At 40.8% G+C, this 15,455-nt stretch overlaps 2 protein-coding genes across 2 annotated transcripts in view; one reads left to right on the forward strand and one right to left on the reverse strand.

Moving 5' to 3' along the window:
- LOC118393334 (septin-2-like) overlaps positions 1 to 6,775 on the reverse strand; it is a 45,807-nt gene extending 39,032 nt beyond the window's left edge. The window contains exon 1 of the mRNA XM_052461683.1: positions 6,612 to 6,775. The gene's annotated coding sequence lies outside the window, so the exon portion shown is untranslated. The remainder of the gene's footprint in view (positions 1 to 6,611) is intronic.
- A 1,158-nt stretch (positions 6,776 to 7,933) lies between these two features.
- LOC118393335 (claudin-4-like) lies at positions 7,934 to 9,675 on the forward strand. The gene has a single exon (XM_035785924.2). It carries the CDS (start codon positions 8,166 to 8,168, stop codon positions 8,817 to 8,819), a length of 654 nt encoding a protein of 217 aa, XP_035641817.1. The 5' UTR covers positions 7,934 to 8,165; the 3' UTR covers positions 8,820 to 9,675.
- The last annotated feature ends 5,780 nt before the right edge of the window (positions 9,676 to 15,455 follow it).

The raw sequence follows: 15,455 nt of genomic DNA on the forward strand, positions 1-15,455 counted from the left end.
GTTTGAGGCTCAACTGCAATAAATTGGTCCTTTGGGGGTTGGGAGGTGATGGTGGGAAACAATAATAAAGCTGTTATACTTTCAGGAGCTCTCTACAGTCTGAGCCATAAGTTTAAAAAACAACAATGGGCAGAATGAGAAGTCCTTTCAAGCAGACGGAAACCAGCAGGGCCACTCCTAATACACACTTTAGAAAGAGTACAGGATGGCCCTTTTATGATGGGGACAGAAAGGGAAATAGCCAAGCAACATTAAGGTTGGATGGCAAGTAGTGATGGGGGGGGGGGGGTCGATACAGTTACATATCGTAATATTATTTTGACAATATCACAATATTATTTTTGCACTAGTTGGCTGTACCTGCACTAAAACTCCAGTAGTTCTTTCATAGTTTGTTCTCCATCTTCTTTTTAAATATGGAACCAATTTGTTTTTAGCACTTATTTCCATGATTGATCAAAACGAATTTTCTCATGGTTCTCCCTCTGCAGCTGACATGGTGAGTAATGTTTGTAACATTGAATCGCAATAAAATCACAGTATCGAATTGAAATACATATCGTATTGGCACTTAAGTATCATGATATCATATCGTGAGGTCCCTGGCAATTCCCAGCCTTATTGACAAGGTAAGAAAACGGTCTCATAATGTTAAGCTTCACTACTCACAAAGGCCTAGCTACTGCATGACTAGCATGGGATGATCACAAAGTTAAATGGCAGAGCAATATCAATATAATGTCACATTTTACTATCTGTTCATGCTGTGACATCATAAAGCTATGCACTTCTACAATGCATAAACATCTCAATACTGACCCAACTCAATGATGCGTAGGCCTAAGTTTAGATTCTGGGCAAATCCACCTTAATGGATCTCTGATTTTTCACTTTAAAATGTATGTCAAACAAAAACCAATGATTGCAAAGTTAAACAAACCATACAAAAGGACTACTTTTAAACATTTCCACAGACATTTTGACAAAAAATTCATCTGAAGAACAGTGCAAAGTTTGGTAACAGAATGTGCTATTTGTGCTGCCATTCTCTTACCAAACTTTGCATCTGCGCTGTTCTTCAAGTAAATGTGTTTTTGTCAAATTATCTGTGGAAATTGTTAAAAGCAGTTGGATGATTTGTTTATTTTTGAAATCATTGCTTTTTGTTTGACATAAATTTTAAAGGGTAAGGAAGCATGAGTTTTAACTCACCAAAGTAAGTGTGGTCCAAGACTTAGGAACTTAGCTGTAGTCACAATTATGTTATGATTATTATGTTATCATTATTACGTTAAGTTATGTAGTTATGTTTTAGCGTTTTTACATTTATTAACTTATTTCTGGAAATCTTCTGAACTACCCACAATGCACTATTTCTCAACATCATATGGAGAACCGATGCTACCTAGCTATGTTCCAGCTGGCTAACTTTTGCTACTAGTCATGCTAGCATGTACAGTGGGGCAAAAAAGTATTTAGTTGGCCACCAATTGTGCAAGTTCTCCCACTTAAAAAGATGAGAGGCCTCTACTTTTCTACTATGAACTATGACAGACAAAATGAGAAGAAGAAAAAAATCCAGAAAAATCACATTGTAGGATTTTTTATGAATTTATTTGCAAATTATGGTGGAAAATAAGTATTTGGTCACCTACAAACAAGCAAGATTTCTGGCTCTCACAGACCTGTAACTTCTTCTTTAAGAGGCTCCTCTGTCCTCCACTCGTTAGCTGTATTAATGGCACCTGTTTGAACTTATCAGTATAAAAGACACCTGTCCACAACCTCAAACAGTCACACTCCAAACTCCACTATTGCCAAGACCAAAGAGCTGTCAAAGGACACCAGAAACAAAATTGTAGACCTGCACCAGGCTGGGAAGACTGAATCTGCAACAGGTAAGCAGCTTGGTTTTGAAGAAATCAACTGTGGGAGCAATTATTAGGAAATGGAAGACATACAAGACCACTGATAATTTCCCTCGATCTGGGGCTCCACACAAGATCTCACCCCGTGGGGTCAAAATGATCACAAGAACGGTGAGCAAAAATCCCAGAATCACACGGGGGGACCTAGTGAATGACCTGCAGAGAGCTGGGACCAAAGTAACAAAGCCTACCATCAGTAACACACTACACCGCCAGGGACTCAAATCCTGCAGTGCCAGACGTGTCCCCATGCTTAAGACAGTACATGTCCAGGCCCGTCTGAAGTTTGCTAGAGAGCATTTGGATGATCCAGAAGAAGAATGGGAGAATGTCATATGGTCAGATGAAACCAAAATATAACTTTTTGGTAAAAACTCAACTCATTGTGTTTGGAGGACAAAGAATGCTTAGTTGCATCCAAAGAACACCATACCTACTGTGAAGCATGGGGGTGGAAACATCATGCTTTGGGGCTGTTTTTCTGCAAAAGGACCAGGACGACTGATCCATGAAAGAATGAATGGGGCCATGTATCGTGAGATTTTGAGTGAAAACCTCCTTCCATCAGCAAGGGCATTGAAGATGAAACGTGGCTGGGTCTTTCAGCATGACAATGATCCTAAACACACCGCCCGGCCAACAAAGGAGTGGCTTCGTAAGAAGCATTTCAAGGTCCTGGAGTGGCCTAGCCAGTCTCCAGATCTCAACCCCATAGAAAATCTTTGGAGGGAGTTGAAAGTCCGTGTTGCCCAGCAACAGCCCAAAAACATCACTGCTCTAGAGATCTGCATGGAGGAATGGGCCAAAATACCAGCAACAGTGTGTGAAAACCTTGTGAAGACTTACAGAAAACGTCTGACCTCTGTCATTGCCAACAAAGGGTATATAACAAAGCATTGAGAAACTTTTGTTACTGACCAAATATTTATTTTCCACCATAATTGGCAAATAAATTAATTAAATCCTACAATGTGATTTTCTGGATTTTTTCTTCTTCTCATTTTGTCTGTCATAGTTGAAGTGTACCTATGATTAAAATTACAGGCCTCTCTCATCTTTTTAAGTGGGAGAACTTGCACAATTGGTGGCTGACTAAATACTTTTTTGCCCCACTGTAATTACATTCCAAACTGAGTATTGTGGGCTACTATGTAAATCCATGAAGAAGAAACCATATAAATTAATCTGAAAAACTGCATCTCCTCTTCTCCTGTGCGTTTGTTAGTGGTAGTCGAGCGAGTGAGTGTTGTCGTAGTTTTCTGTTGTTAGTAGCTCGTGCAGTAATACCCACAAGGACGGGGTTACGACTCATTTGTGGCCCAAAAACGAGAAGCTAGCTTTGAAGGGGGACTGTTTTGTCCGGTTGAAGCAAGTGGATTGGAGTATGGGAACCATGCACACGTCTACTGTATGTTGTGCTCATTTCACTCTGGAGGATTTCGATGGCTTATTATAACCAGTGAAAGCCAGGATTCGGAATGAGACTGACTGAAACCAGGTGCTGTGCCGAGCTTGGACGTGAAGCCTGCAACCTCTATTTCCTACCGACCTACCGGTACATTGCGAGTGTCAGCAGTGATGGAGATAAAACGGATAAATTCAATGTGGATTTACCTCACTACATCGCTATTGAATTAACGGACTCTCCCTCTGCCGGTGAAATGGCCTCTCCTTCACTCTTCTTTGACTTCGGTAGTTAACTCAGCCGTCAATCATCAATTCTCCGATTGGCTTGCTGACTAAGATAACTGCATATACTGGTAACATTGTTTGATAACTGGTTAACTATTACTAGTCTGTTCAACGTCTCTTTCATATCGTCTGAGATTTCTAAAGATTGGAAAGCGGCCGCGGTCATCACCCTCTTTCAAAGGAGAGACACTCTAGACCCAAACTGTTACAGACCTATATCCATCCTGCCCTGACTTTCTAAAGTCTTCAAAAGCCAGGTGAACAAACAGATCACCGACCATCTCGAATCCCACCGTACCTTCTCTGCTATCAATTCGATTTCTGAGCTAGTCACGGGTGTACCTCAGCCACGCTCAAGGTCCTAAACAATATCATAACCACTATAGATAAAAAACAGTACTGTGCAGCCGTCTTCATCGACCTGGCCAAGGCTTTCAACTCTGTCAATCACCGTATTCTTATCGGCAGACTCAACAGCCTTGGTTTCTATAATGACTGCCTCACCTGGTTCACTAACTACTTCTCAGATAGAGTTCAGTGTGTCAAATTGGAGGGCCTGTTGTCCGGACCTCTGGCAGTATCTATGGGGGTGCCACAGGGTTCAATTCTCGAAAGAGACTCTTTTTTTTCTGTATATTTCAATGATGTCACTCATGCTGCGGGTGATTATTTGATCCACCTCTACACAGACGACACCATACTGTAAACATCTGGCCCTTATTTGGACACTGTGTTTGTGTCCTTATTTGGACACAAACCTCCAAATGAGTTTCGATGCCATACAACACTCCTTCTGTGGCCTCCAACTGCTCTTAAATGCTAGTAAAACTAAATGTATGCTCTTCAACCGATCGCTGCACACACCCGCCCGCCTAGCATCACTACTCTGGACAGTTCTGACTTAGAATATGTGGACAACTACAAATGCCTAGGTGTCTGTCTAGACTGTAAACTCTCCTTCCAGACTCATATTAAGCATCTCCAATCCAAAATTAAATCTAGAATCGGCTTCCTATTTCGCAACAAAGCCTCCTTCACTCATGCTGCTAAACATACTCTCGTAAAACTGACTATCCTGCCGATCATTGACTTCGGCGATGTAATTTACAAAATAGCCTCCAACACTCTACTCAGCAAATTGGATGCAGTCTATCTGTTTTGTCACCAAAGCCTCATATACTACCCACCATTGAGACCTGTACGCTCTTGTTGGCTGGCCCTCGCTACATATTCGGCGCCAAACCCACTGGCTCCAGGTAATTTATAAGTCTTCGCTAGGTAAAGCTCCGCCTTATCTCAGCTCACTGGTCACCATAGCAACACCCACTCGTAGCATGCGCTCCAGCAGGTATATTTCACTGGTCATCCCCAAAGCCAACACTTCATTTGTCCGCCTTTCCTTCCTCTGCTGCCAATGACTGGAACAAATTGCAAAAATCACTTAAGTTGGAGACATATCTCCCTCACTAACTTCAAGCATTGGCTGTCAGAGCAGCTGTACACAGCCCATCTGTAAATAGCCCATCCAACCTACTACCTACCTCATCCCCATATTTGTTTTTTTCTGCTCTTTTGCACACCAGTATTTAAACTTGCACATCCTCATCTGCACATCTATCACTCTAGTGTTAATTGCAAAATTGTAATTTCTTCACCACTATGGCCTATTTATTGCCTTACTTCCTTAATTTGCACACACTGTATACAGATTTCCATTTGTGTTATTGATTGTACATTTGTTCATCCCATGTGTGTGTTGTTGTTTTTGTCGCACTACTTTGCTTTATCTTGGCCAGGTCGGAGGTGTAAATGAGAACTTGTTCTCAACTGGCCTACCTGGTTAAATAAAGTTTATTTTTATTTTTAAATGGCGTTATGTATTTCGAAAAAATGCTGGTTTACTTTAATGAGCTAGGAATGCACTGGCTGACTCACGTAGTGCTAACGTAACGTTAGCAGGCTGGTAGGGCTAACATTAGCAGGCTTGTTGGCTAGCAAATTTGCAAGCTGATTTGTAACAATAAATTCATACAGTATTTGCTTGTAAATTCTCTGAAAATGTAATGGAAACCAGTAGTCATGAGTGAAAACAATTTGTTTTAATTTAAAATTATACATTTTAAGTGATTTCTGTTGGGAGTTTAGAATGATAGGAAATAGGCTGGCTCGTCAGGTCCTCCATATTAAGTCAAACCCTGCAAATGTTTTTTTTACTGTGTGACTTGTATATAGACTGTTTTTTTCTACTTCTTGCTAATTGTTTACTCCATGTGTAACTTGTGTTGTCTGATCAGTTTAATGTCATAACTAAAAAAAAAGGTGGAAAAAAATAAAATAAAAAAATTCTTCGTGAGGTGTAACTTTGTATTGGGACTTTTGATGTGTATTCTAATGCAAAACCATGTTACATATGATACGTTTATGCTACCTACCCTTTAAAGTGAAAAATCAGACTCTCAGAATGGAATTGCCCCTATTCACAATGCATTGTCAATGCAAAGGTAAATTGTCAATTTTGTCACAAGTGAAGTTTTGTATTATGATTTAGTATTTTTCAATGTTCCTTCCTTGAATGAGAAGATAGGATATTTGTAATGTAGCGGAAATGTTTTGGCCTTGTGTTGTCTACTACAGTTTTGACGTCCACACCCAGTTTGGGAAAAATTGACATTTTGCAAACACACCATACTATGAAGTATTTAACGGCCAAATTAATAGGAATATGTTTGGCATAACTGCATATACTGTGTATGGAAACATTGTATCTTATCTTAAATAAGAAACAGGCCTATCAATTAAACTTTCGAAACACTATGAAACTATTTGTTTCATGTCAAACTTTAGCATGCAACAGTTTTTCCTCATGTGACTGGTGTCATGTTGCCAAATTTCAACTATCTGTAACGCTAATCTCACTCAAGACGCTCAATCCCTTTTCATCAGACTCATTCGGGTAGATAAACATTAATATACGACCGTTTGATACCTTACCTGTGTGTGATTTATGAAATGGAAATAAACATAAGTATTTTCTCCTCTTCTTTCTATCCCAGGACAGGAAAGAGATTTCAGAAACCGCTCAATTGTTCCGCCCCATGATGCCCGTTTGTCACGGGTGGGAGTCAGTGCCACTGGATCCATTGCGGCTCAAACTATGGTGGAAGTACAACAATAGGCAGCATATAGGTAGTTTAACATCCAAAATGGCAGCCATGCTTCTCAGTTTCTACACAAGGCGGTTATCATTGTTGATGGATGATGACGTCAGATTTTGATGTCTTGACACGCTTTGGTCGTTTCGGATGAGGAAACATTCCTTCTCCTCGCCTACTCGCTTTAGCCTTGCAACAGTAACAATGTAACAAGCCTTGTCTAAATTGCAAATTTGTTTTGATGTCAATGCAAACTTAGTAAAAAATTAAACATTGAGTCGGGGAGAGAGTGCATGGGGTGGATGCATTTTTTCCAATAAAATATATTTCAAGAAATGTTCTATGGTAGCCTAGATGCATTGTACAGCCTAACCTACCATAAAAAACATTTGTAACGTAACTAGTTACACCTGCTTACAACTGTGTTGTCAATAAACTGCAAACCGCAAGCTTTCACAGCATTGGGCAATCCAAACTGCTGTGAATGGGGATTACATAGGCTGTGTGTTTTTCTTTTATTTTGGCTATTATTACAATGTTACAATATTCAACCAAATAAAATACCATTGAATGTGATTCTACTAGGCTATAAATGTTGCAGGTCTAGGTACGCCATGCTCAGTTGGTAGAGCATGGCGCTTGTAACGCCAGGGTAGTGGGTTCGATTCCCGGGACCACCCATACGTAGAATGTATGCACACATGACTGTAAGTCGCTTTGGATAAAAGCGTCAGCTAAATGGCATATATTATTATATTATTATTATTATTATTATTATTATTATATTATATACAGTATCCTCTGGGCACAACCAATCCATTGCATGTGCTTAAATTCTACTGAGTTTCCTTAAAAATATTATACCATTTAATTATTGTGTAGGCCTAGACAAGACCATTCCAGTAATAATCAATTTGGTTAGAACAGGTTTTATTACAGCCTACGGTCAATTGGTCTTCCAAGTGTCCTTTGCGTTTGTTCCTAAACCTATATTTAACCAAATAACATACTAAACCATTTTCGGAATAACTGTAAACACACACAAAGCGCTCCTCTGGCTTTGTTCATTCTCATCCAATTTCCCTGCCTCCTCATTGGGGCTAAGAGGATGCGGTGACTTCTGATTGGGTGAAAGTTTTTCTTCTGGCTTTAGCACTTGTGGAGTCGCCCACACCCCACTCAAAATATATCCGTGGTCCAGACACTCTATGCTACCAGTTGTTTTTACAGCCAGTCAGTAACATACTGACTAAAATAAATCCTTTTTGTAGACTATTTGTAGCAACTTCCTAACTGAAGATCATATATCCTAAAGCGCAGCATCCAGATTGAGACGCGTTGTTAAACAGAGGACAAATATTATTATTTTTAAATCCGTTAAAAAGGAGCGAAGATGGTGTCCGCTGGACTGGAGATCCTTGGACTGGGACTGTGCGTCATTGGTTCGCTCCTGGTGATGGTCGTTTGCGGGCTGCCCATGTGGAAGGTGACGGCGTTCATCGAGGCCAACATTGTGGTGGCTCAGACCATCTGGGATGGGCTCTGGATGTCCTGTGTGGTGCAGAGCACGGGCCAGATGCAGTGCAAGGTGCACGACTCGGTCCTTGCGCTCGGCCACGACCTGCAGGCGGCGCGAGCCCTGACCGTCATCGCATGTGTGTTTGGCGTGCTGGGGCTAATGGTGGTGATCGCCGGGGCGCAGTGCACCAACTGCATCAATGACGAGAACGTAAAAGCCCGGGTGGTGAACGCCGGAGGGGTTATCTACATAATCAGTGGCTTGTTTGTTTTAGTCCCTCTCTGCTGGATGGCCAACAACATAATCTCGGATTTCTACAACCCACAGGTGCCCGCGTCCAAGAAGAGGGAGATTGGGGCTGCGCTCTACATCGGTTGGGCGGCCACTGCGCTCCTGCTGATCGGGGGCGCGCTCCTCTGCTGCTCCTGTCCTTCTAACGGGAATTCGGGCTACTCGGCGAAATATGCCCCAACCAAACGGGCCACACCGAACGGGACCGTGGACTATGACAAAAGGAATTACGTGTAGCCCTGCGTCTCACCCTCACGATGGGGTGGCTAGGCTGTGCTTAAATGTGTTTTTTTGAAAAACTTTTTTGAAAAACGTTTTTTTGCACCTGCAGTTTACTCTGAACTTTGAAATAAATGAAAGCATAATTCCCTTTTGTAACACTGACTTTAAACTAAACACAATATTGGAGAACATATTCATTCATCCTTTTTTTGCAAACAGAAGAAAATAAACGTTTGGAGACTATGCGTATAGCCTAAAGTGATAGCCAATGACAAAAAGGAGCGTCTTTGTTTTAGGTACAGTATTGTTTTAAATGTCCAAGGCTATATTTTCTATAATTGCTCATAAACCTTTACATTTAGAAATGTTTACCGGAATTTGTTTTTCTAAAGGAAGTTCTAATGACAATATATCTGCTGTCTTTTTACTTCAGTGTAGGCTACCGTGACTTCAGAGTGGTTTAACTACAAACCACTTAAAAGGTTTTTGGACAATGGATTTTTGCTGCATGAGACTGTGTGAAACATGTTGGCCTATTTTCAAACCAATACACAACTCAGGCATTCTTACATTTGTCTATAACAGCAAGAAATCACATATATTACACAAATTAGGACCATAGATTTAGATGTCAAATATAGGATGTCCACAACACCTGTTCTGGAGTCTAAATTATTTTAGGATAAAGCAAAACATTTAGCAAACTTGTGTTTTATATATGTACATATTGTGCCGGATGTGTTTCTTTTCATGGATTTTTAGGAATATACTGCTGTTTTACTGACTGGTTTTGATGTAAAGATCCATTGTGTATTTGATGCAATATTCTTCTTTCCATTGTTACGCTGACATTAAACGGATATTGTTTAAAGTATTTGTTTACGTGTTTATTTAAATTGATCTAAAATGTAGTTGAATTAATAGAATAAGGTACCAAAACATCAGAACATGTAGTTTGTAAGTCCTTAATATTATTTCTGGTTGGGCCTGCATGCAATGCATCCTGTTCCCATCGTGGTTCCTCAAACCCCAGCCTGGCGGTTATAAACCCCCACAGCAGGAGAAAGTACTTTGGTGAACTATAAATCCAGATGACAATACCTATTCAGCTAGAATGGGGCTCTGCTGTTCAGCACACAATACTCCCCGACCCCATCCCCCTTTCAGCCAGCGCTCCCTCTGCCCAACACGCTGTTTAGCAGGCGTGTAAATTGAAGCTCGGGAGAATGTGCTAGAAATGTCTCCCCGCATGTCTGTCTTTCCAGCACTATCACTCTTTCCCGCCAATGGGTGGGTTTGGTTATGTAGGCCCGAATTGTGATTGTGTGGTTTAAGAGTGGCTGATTGGGATGGCAAAACACATTTCCTGGTGGGATTAATATCACCAGACTTCATCAAAGAAATTGGAAATACAGACATTGCCATCCTAAAAGAAACATGGTATAGAGGAGATGGACCCACTGGTTGCGCTCTAGGTTATAGAAAGCTAGTAGTCCCATCTCCTAAATGACCAAGTGTGAAACTGGGAAGAGACTCAGGGGGTATGTTAATTTGGTATAGAGCAGACCTAACCTACTATTAAATTAATAAAAACAGGAACATTTTACATCTGGTTACAAATTAATAGGGAAATACTCAGAGAAACATTTCCTCATGTGTGCAACCTATACCCCCCCCCAATAGAATTCCCATACTTTAACAATGACAGCTTCTCCATCCTAAAGGGGGATCTCAATCATTTCCAGGCCCAGGGACATGTACTAGTCTGTCATGGTGACCAACATGCCAGAACTGGACAAGAACCTGACACTCTCAGCACACAACAAACACTTACCTGGAGGTGACAGCATTCCCTCACAAATATTCCCCCCCTTGATACAACTATCACAAAACAACCAACAAAAACAGGTCACAACTCCTGCAGCTCTGTCTCACACCTAAGAAGGAAATTGAGAAACCTATCCAACTGAAAACATAAAGACCCAGAAAACCTGAGTCAAGGCCTTCACTATGGTGAATCACTAAATCAATACAGAAATACACTATGGAAAAAGAAGGAACAGCACGTCAGAAATCAGCTCAATATATTTGAAGAATCCATAGAATCTAACCACTTCTGGGAAAATTTGAACACACTAAACAAACAACACAAAGAGTTATCTAATCCAAAACAGAGATGTATGTGATGAACCACTTATCCAAACTTTTTGGCTCTATAACAAAGAACAAACACCTGATCAAATACAAATCTTAGAATCAGCAATTAGAAAGACCACCAGAATCCACTGGATTCTCCAATTACATTGAATGAACTACAGGACAAAATACAAGCCCTCCAACCCAAAAAGGCCTGTGGTGTTAATGGTATCCTAAATTCAATTATAAAATATACAGACCACAAATTGCAATTGGCTATAAACATCATCCTCAGCTCCGACATTTTCCCAATATTTGGAAGCAAGGTGTTACGCTCGTCATAAGGAATAGTGGACCAAAGCGCAGTGTGGTAAGTGTTCATGATTTTTATTTATCAAAACACTCAAACAAAATAACAAAGTGAAAGAACCAACAGTTCTGTAAGGCAAATACACTATACAGAAAACAACTACCCACAAAACACAGGTGGGAAAAAGGCTGCCTAAGTATGATTCCCAATCAGAGACAACGATAGACAGCTGCCTCTGATTGAGAACCACACTCGGCCAAAAACAAAGAAATAGAAAACATAGAAATAAAGAAACTACAATGCCCACCCTAGTCACACCCTGGCCTAACCAAAATAGAGAATAAAAACCTCTCTATGGCCAGGGCATGACACAAGGACTGATCACCCCAATCCACAAAAGTGGAGACAAATTTGACCCCAATAACTACCACGGGATATGCGTCAACAGCAACCTCTGCATTATCATTAACAGCAGACTCTGAGACATTTCCTCAGTGAAAACAATGTACTGAGCAAATGTCAAATTGGCTTTTTACCAAATTACTGTACGACAGACCACGTATTCACCCTGCATACCCTGACAAATAAACAAACCAAAACAAAGGCAGTCTTCTCATGCTTTGTTGTTTTCAAAAAATCTTTTGACTCAATTTGGCATGATATTATACTATACAAATTGATGAAAAGCGATGTCAGGAGAAAAACATACAACATTATAAAATCCATGTACACAAACAAGTGTGCGGTTAAAATAGGCAAAAAACACATTTCTTTCCACAGGGCTGTGGGGTGAGACAGGGATGCAGCTTGAGCCCCACCTTCTTCACCATATATATCAATCAATTGGCGAGGGCACCCGGCCTCGCCCTACTAGAATCTGAAGTCAAATGTCTACTGTTTGTTGATCTGGTGCTTCTGTCCTCAACCAAGTAGGCATACAAGAGCATCTGTCTTATCTTCTGCACAGATTCTGTCAGACCTGACACTGACAGTAAATCTAAGTAAGACAAAATAATGGTGCTCCAAAAAGGGTCCAGTTGCCAGGACCACAAATACAAGTTCCATCTAGACACCAATGCCCTAGAGCACAAACAAAAAAATGATACATACCTCGGCCTAAACATCAGCACCACAGGCAACTTCCACAAATTTGTGAACATTCTGAGAGATAAGGCAAGAAGGGCCTTCTACGTCATCAAAAGTTTGACATCCCAATTAGAATCTGACAAAAAATACTTGAATCAGTTATAGAAACCATTGCCCTTTATGGTTTTGAGGTCTGGGGTCTGCTCACCAGCCAATAATTCACAAAATGGGACAAACACCAAATTGAGACTCTGCATGTAGAATTTTGCAAAATGATCCTCTGTGTACAATGTAAAACACCAAATAATGCATGCAGAACATAATTAGTATAATACCCGCTAAGTATCAAAATCCAGAAAAGAGACTTTCAATACTACAACCACCTAAATAGAAAAGGTTCCCAAACCTTCCATAACAAATTAATCACCTACAGAGAGATTAACCTAGAGAAGAGTGATTGTAGGATCCCCTAAGCAAGCTGGTCCTGGGTCTCTGTTTCAAAATCACAAACATCCCCAGGACAGCAACACAATTATACCCAAACAAATCATGAGAAAACAAAATTATAATTACTTGTCACATTGGAAAGAATTAACAAAAAAATTGAGAAAACTGGAATGCTATTTGGCCCTAAACAGAGACAGTACACAGTGACAGAATACTTGACCCATGTGACTGACCCAAAATTAAGGAAATGTTTGACTATGTACAGACTCAGTGAGCATAGCCTTGCTATTAAGAGAGGCCGCCGAAGGCAGACCTGGCTTGCAAGAGAAGACAGGCTATGTGCACACTGCCCACAAAATGAGGTGGAAACTCAACGGCACTTCCTAACCTCCTGGCAAATGTATGACCATATTAAAGACACATATTTCCCTCAGATGACAGACCCACAAATCACATATCTATTAGGTGAAATACCACAGTGCCATCACAGCAGCAATATTTGTGACCTGTTGCCACAAGAAAAGGGCAACCAGTGAAGAACAAACACCATTGCAAATACAACCCATATTTATGTTTATTTATTTTTACAACACTGTACATAGCCATAATATGACATTTGAAATGTCTCTATTCCTTTGAAACGTTTATGAGTGTAACGTTTACTCCTAATTTTTATTGTTTATTTTACTTTTGTTTATTATCCATTTCACTTGCTTTGGCAATGTAAACATATGTTTCCAATAGGGTTGAATAGAGAGAACCCGGTTAAAAAGATTTACCAGGATTTACCGCCCAAAACCACTCCCTTTTCCCAGGATACGTAACTGAGAGAAACCGGTAAATTATAATAAATGATTTATATGAACAGCATGGCATGAAATGGAACTGTTACATTATATGCAATGTCTAAATCTGGTTTCTCTACGGCCTCTGCATGACGAATCATCAACGCTCAGGGTGGGGGACAGACAGCCCATTTTAGTACGGAGAACAATTCACAATGCATGTAGATCTATCATCTCATCATGGTAACTTTTTTACTGCGACAGGTAGCCATGCATTTGCTGCAGCATAACCTATGCTACAGTAATATAAAGACAGAATTTAACCATCTACATCTGGTTTTGGGGGGTCATCTTATTTTTTAATTTGTTTTAAAATTGCATTTGCAGAGATTTAAAACTGCCTATCACTCGAATATAGCTGCTTTAAATCAGTGCATGTGCGAGCACACTCTGGCAGTCTTTCTCTTTATACATCAACTTCATTAAAATTGCATCCAAAATAGATAATCGTGTTCTAGATTGATATATAGCCCTATATATAAACTCAGCAAAAAAAGAAACGTCCTCTCACTGTCAACTGCATTTATTTTCAGTAAACTTAACATGTATAAATATTTGTATGAACAACTGAGACATAAACTGAACAAATTCCACAGACATGTGACTAACAGAAATGGAATAATGGGGGGGTCAAAAGTAACAGTCAGTATCTGGTGTGGCCACCAGCTGCATTAAGTACTGCAGTGCATGTCCTCATGGACTGCACCAGATTTGCCAGTTCTTGCTGTGAGATGTTACCCCACTCTTCCACCAAGGCACCTGCAAGTTCTCTGACATTTCTTGGGGGAATGGCCCTTGCTCTCACACTCCGATCCAACAGGTCCAAGAAGTGCTCTATGGGATTGAGATCCAGGTTAAACACACCAGCCAGCTGGACTGCGCATGCTTTGTGAACGAGGCTAGGGATACCATCTGAGCCGGCAGCCCTGCGAGGGTTAACACTCATAAATGACTTACTCAAGTTGGCCAAGGAGGAGGAGAGCCCACAGTCCTTGATAGCGGGCCGTGTCAGTGCCACTGTATTATCCTCAAGCGAGTGAAGAAGGTGTTCAGATGCAAGATGTCGGTCTCCGCGACGTGGCTGGTTTTCCTTTTATAATCCATGATTGTCTGTAGACCCTGCCACATACGTCCCTATACCGACGTTTAGCCTTTGCGGAGGCAATAAATACACTGTTTGTATTTTTCCATATTCCCAGTCTTCTTGCCCTGGTTAAATGCGGTTGTTCGTGCTTTCAGTTTTGCGCAAATGCTCCCATCTATCCATCCACAGTTTCTGGTTGGGGTAGGTTATAATAGTCACAGTGGGTACAACATCTCCTATGCATTCACTGTATCGGTATATGTGTCGATATTATTTTCTGAAGCTACTCTGAACATATCCCAGTCCATGTGATAAAAACAATCTTGAAGTGTGAATTGCTATTGGTCAGACCAGTGTTGAATAGTCCTTACCACGGGTGCTTCCTGTTTGAGTTTCTGCCTATAGGAGGGGAGGAGCAAGGCGAGGGCAGGCGAGGGCCTTATATGCATTCTGGAAGGGAGTATAACAATGATCGAGAGTTTTAGCAGCGTGAGTACAACAAACAATATGTTGATAGAATTTCGGGAGCCTTTGTCTCAAATTTGCTTTGTTCAAATCCCCAGCTACAATAAATGCAGCCTCAGGATATGTGGTTTCCAGTTTGCATAAAGTCCAGTGAAGTTCTTTGAGGGCCGTCGTGGTATCGGCTTGAGGGGGGATATAGACCACTGCAAATTCTCTCGGGAGATAGTACGGTCGGCATTTGATTGTAGGATATTCTAGGTCGGGTGAAAAGAAGGACT

The sequence above is a fragment of the Oncorhynchus keta genome, chromosome 14, assembly GCF_023373465.1.
Source record: "Oncorhynchus keta strain PuntledgeMale-10-30-2019 chromosome 14, Oket_V2, whole genome shotgun sequence".
In the NCBI taxonomy this organism is placed as follows: Eukaryota; Metazoa; Chordata; class Actinopteri; order Salmoniformes; family Salmonidae; genus Oncorhynchus; species Oncorhynchus keta.

Bases quoted from the DNA above. Each gene is read 5' to 3' on its own strand.
- LOC118393335 (XM_035785924.2), top strand. From the start codon at position 8,166: ATGGTGTCCGCTGGACTGGAGATCCTTGGACTGGGACTGTGCGTCATT.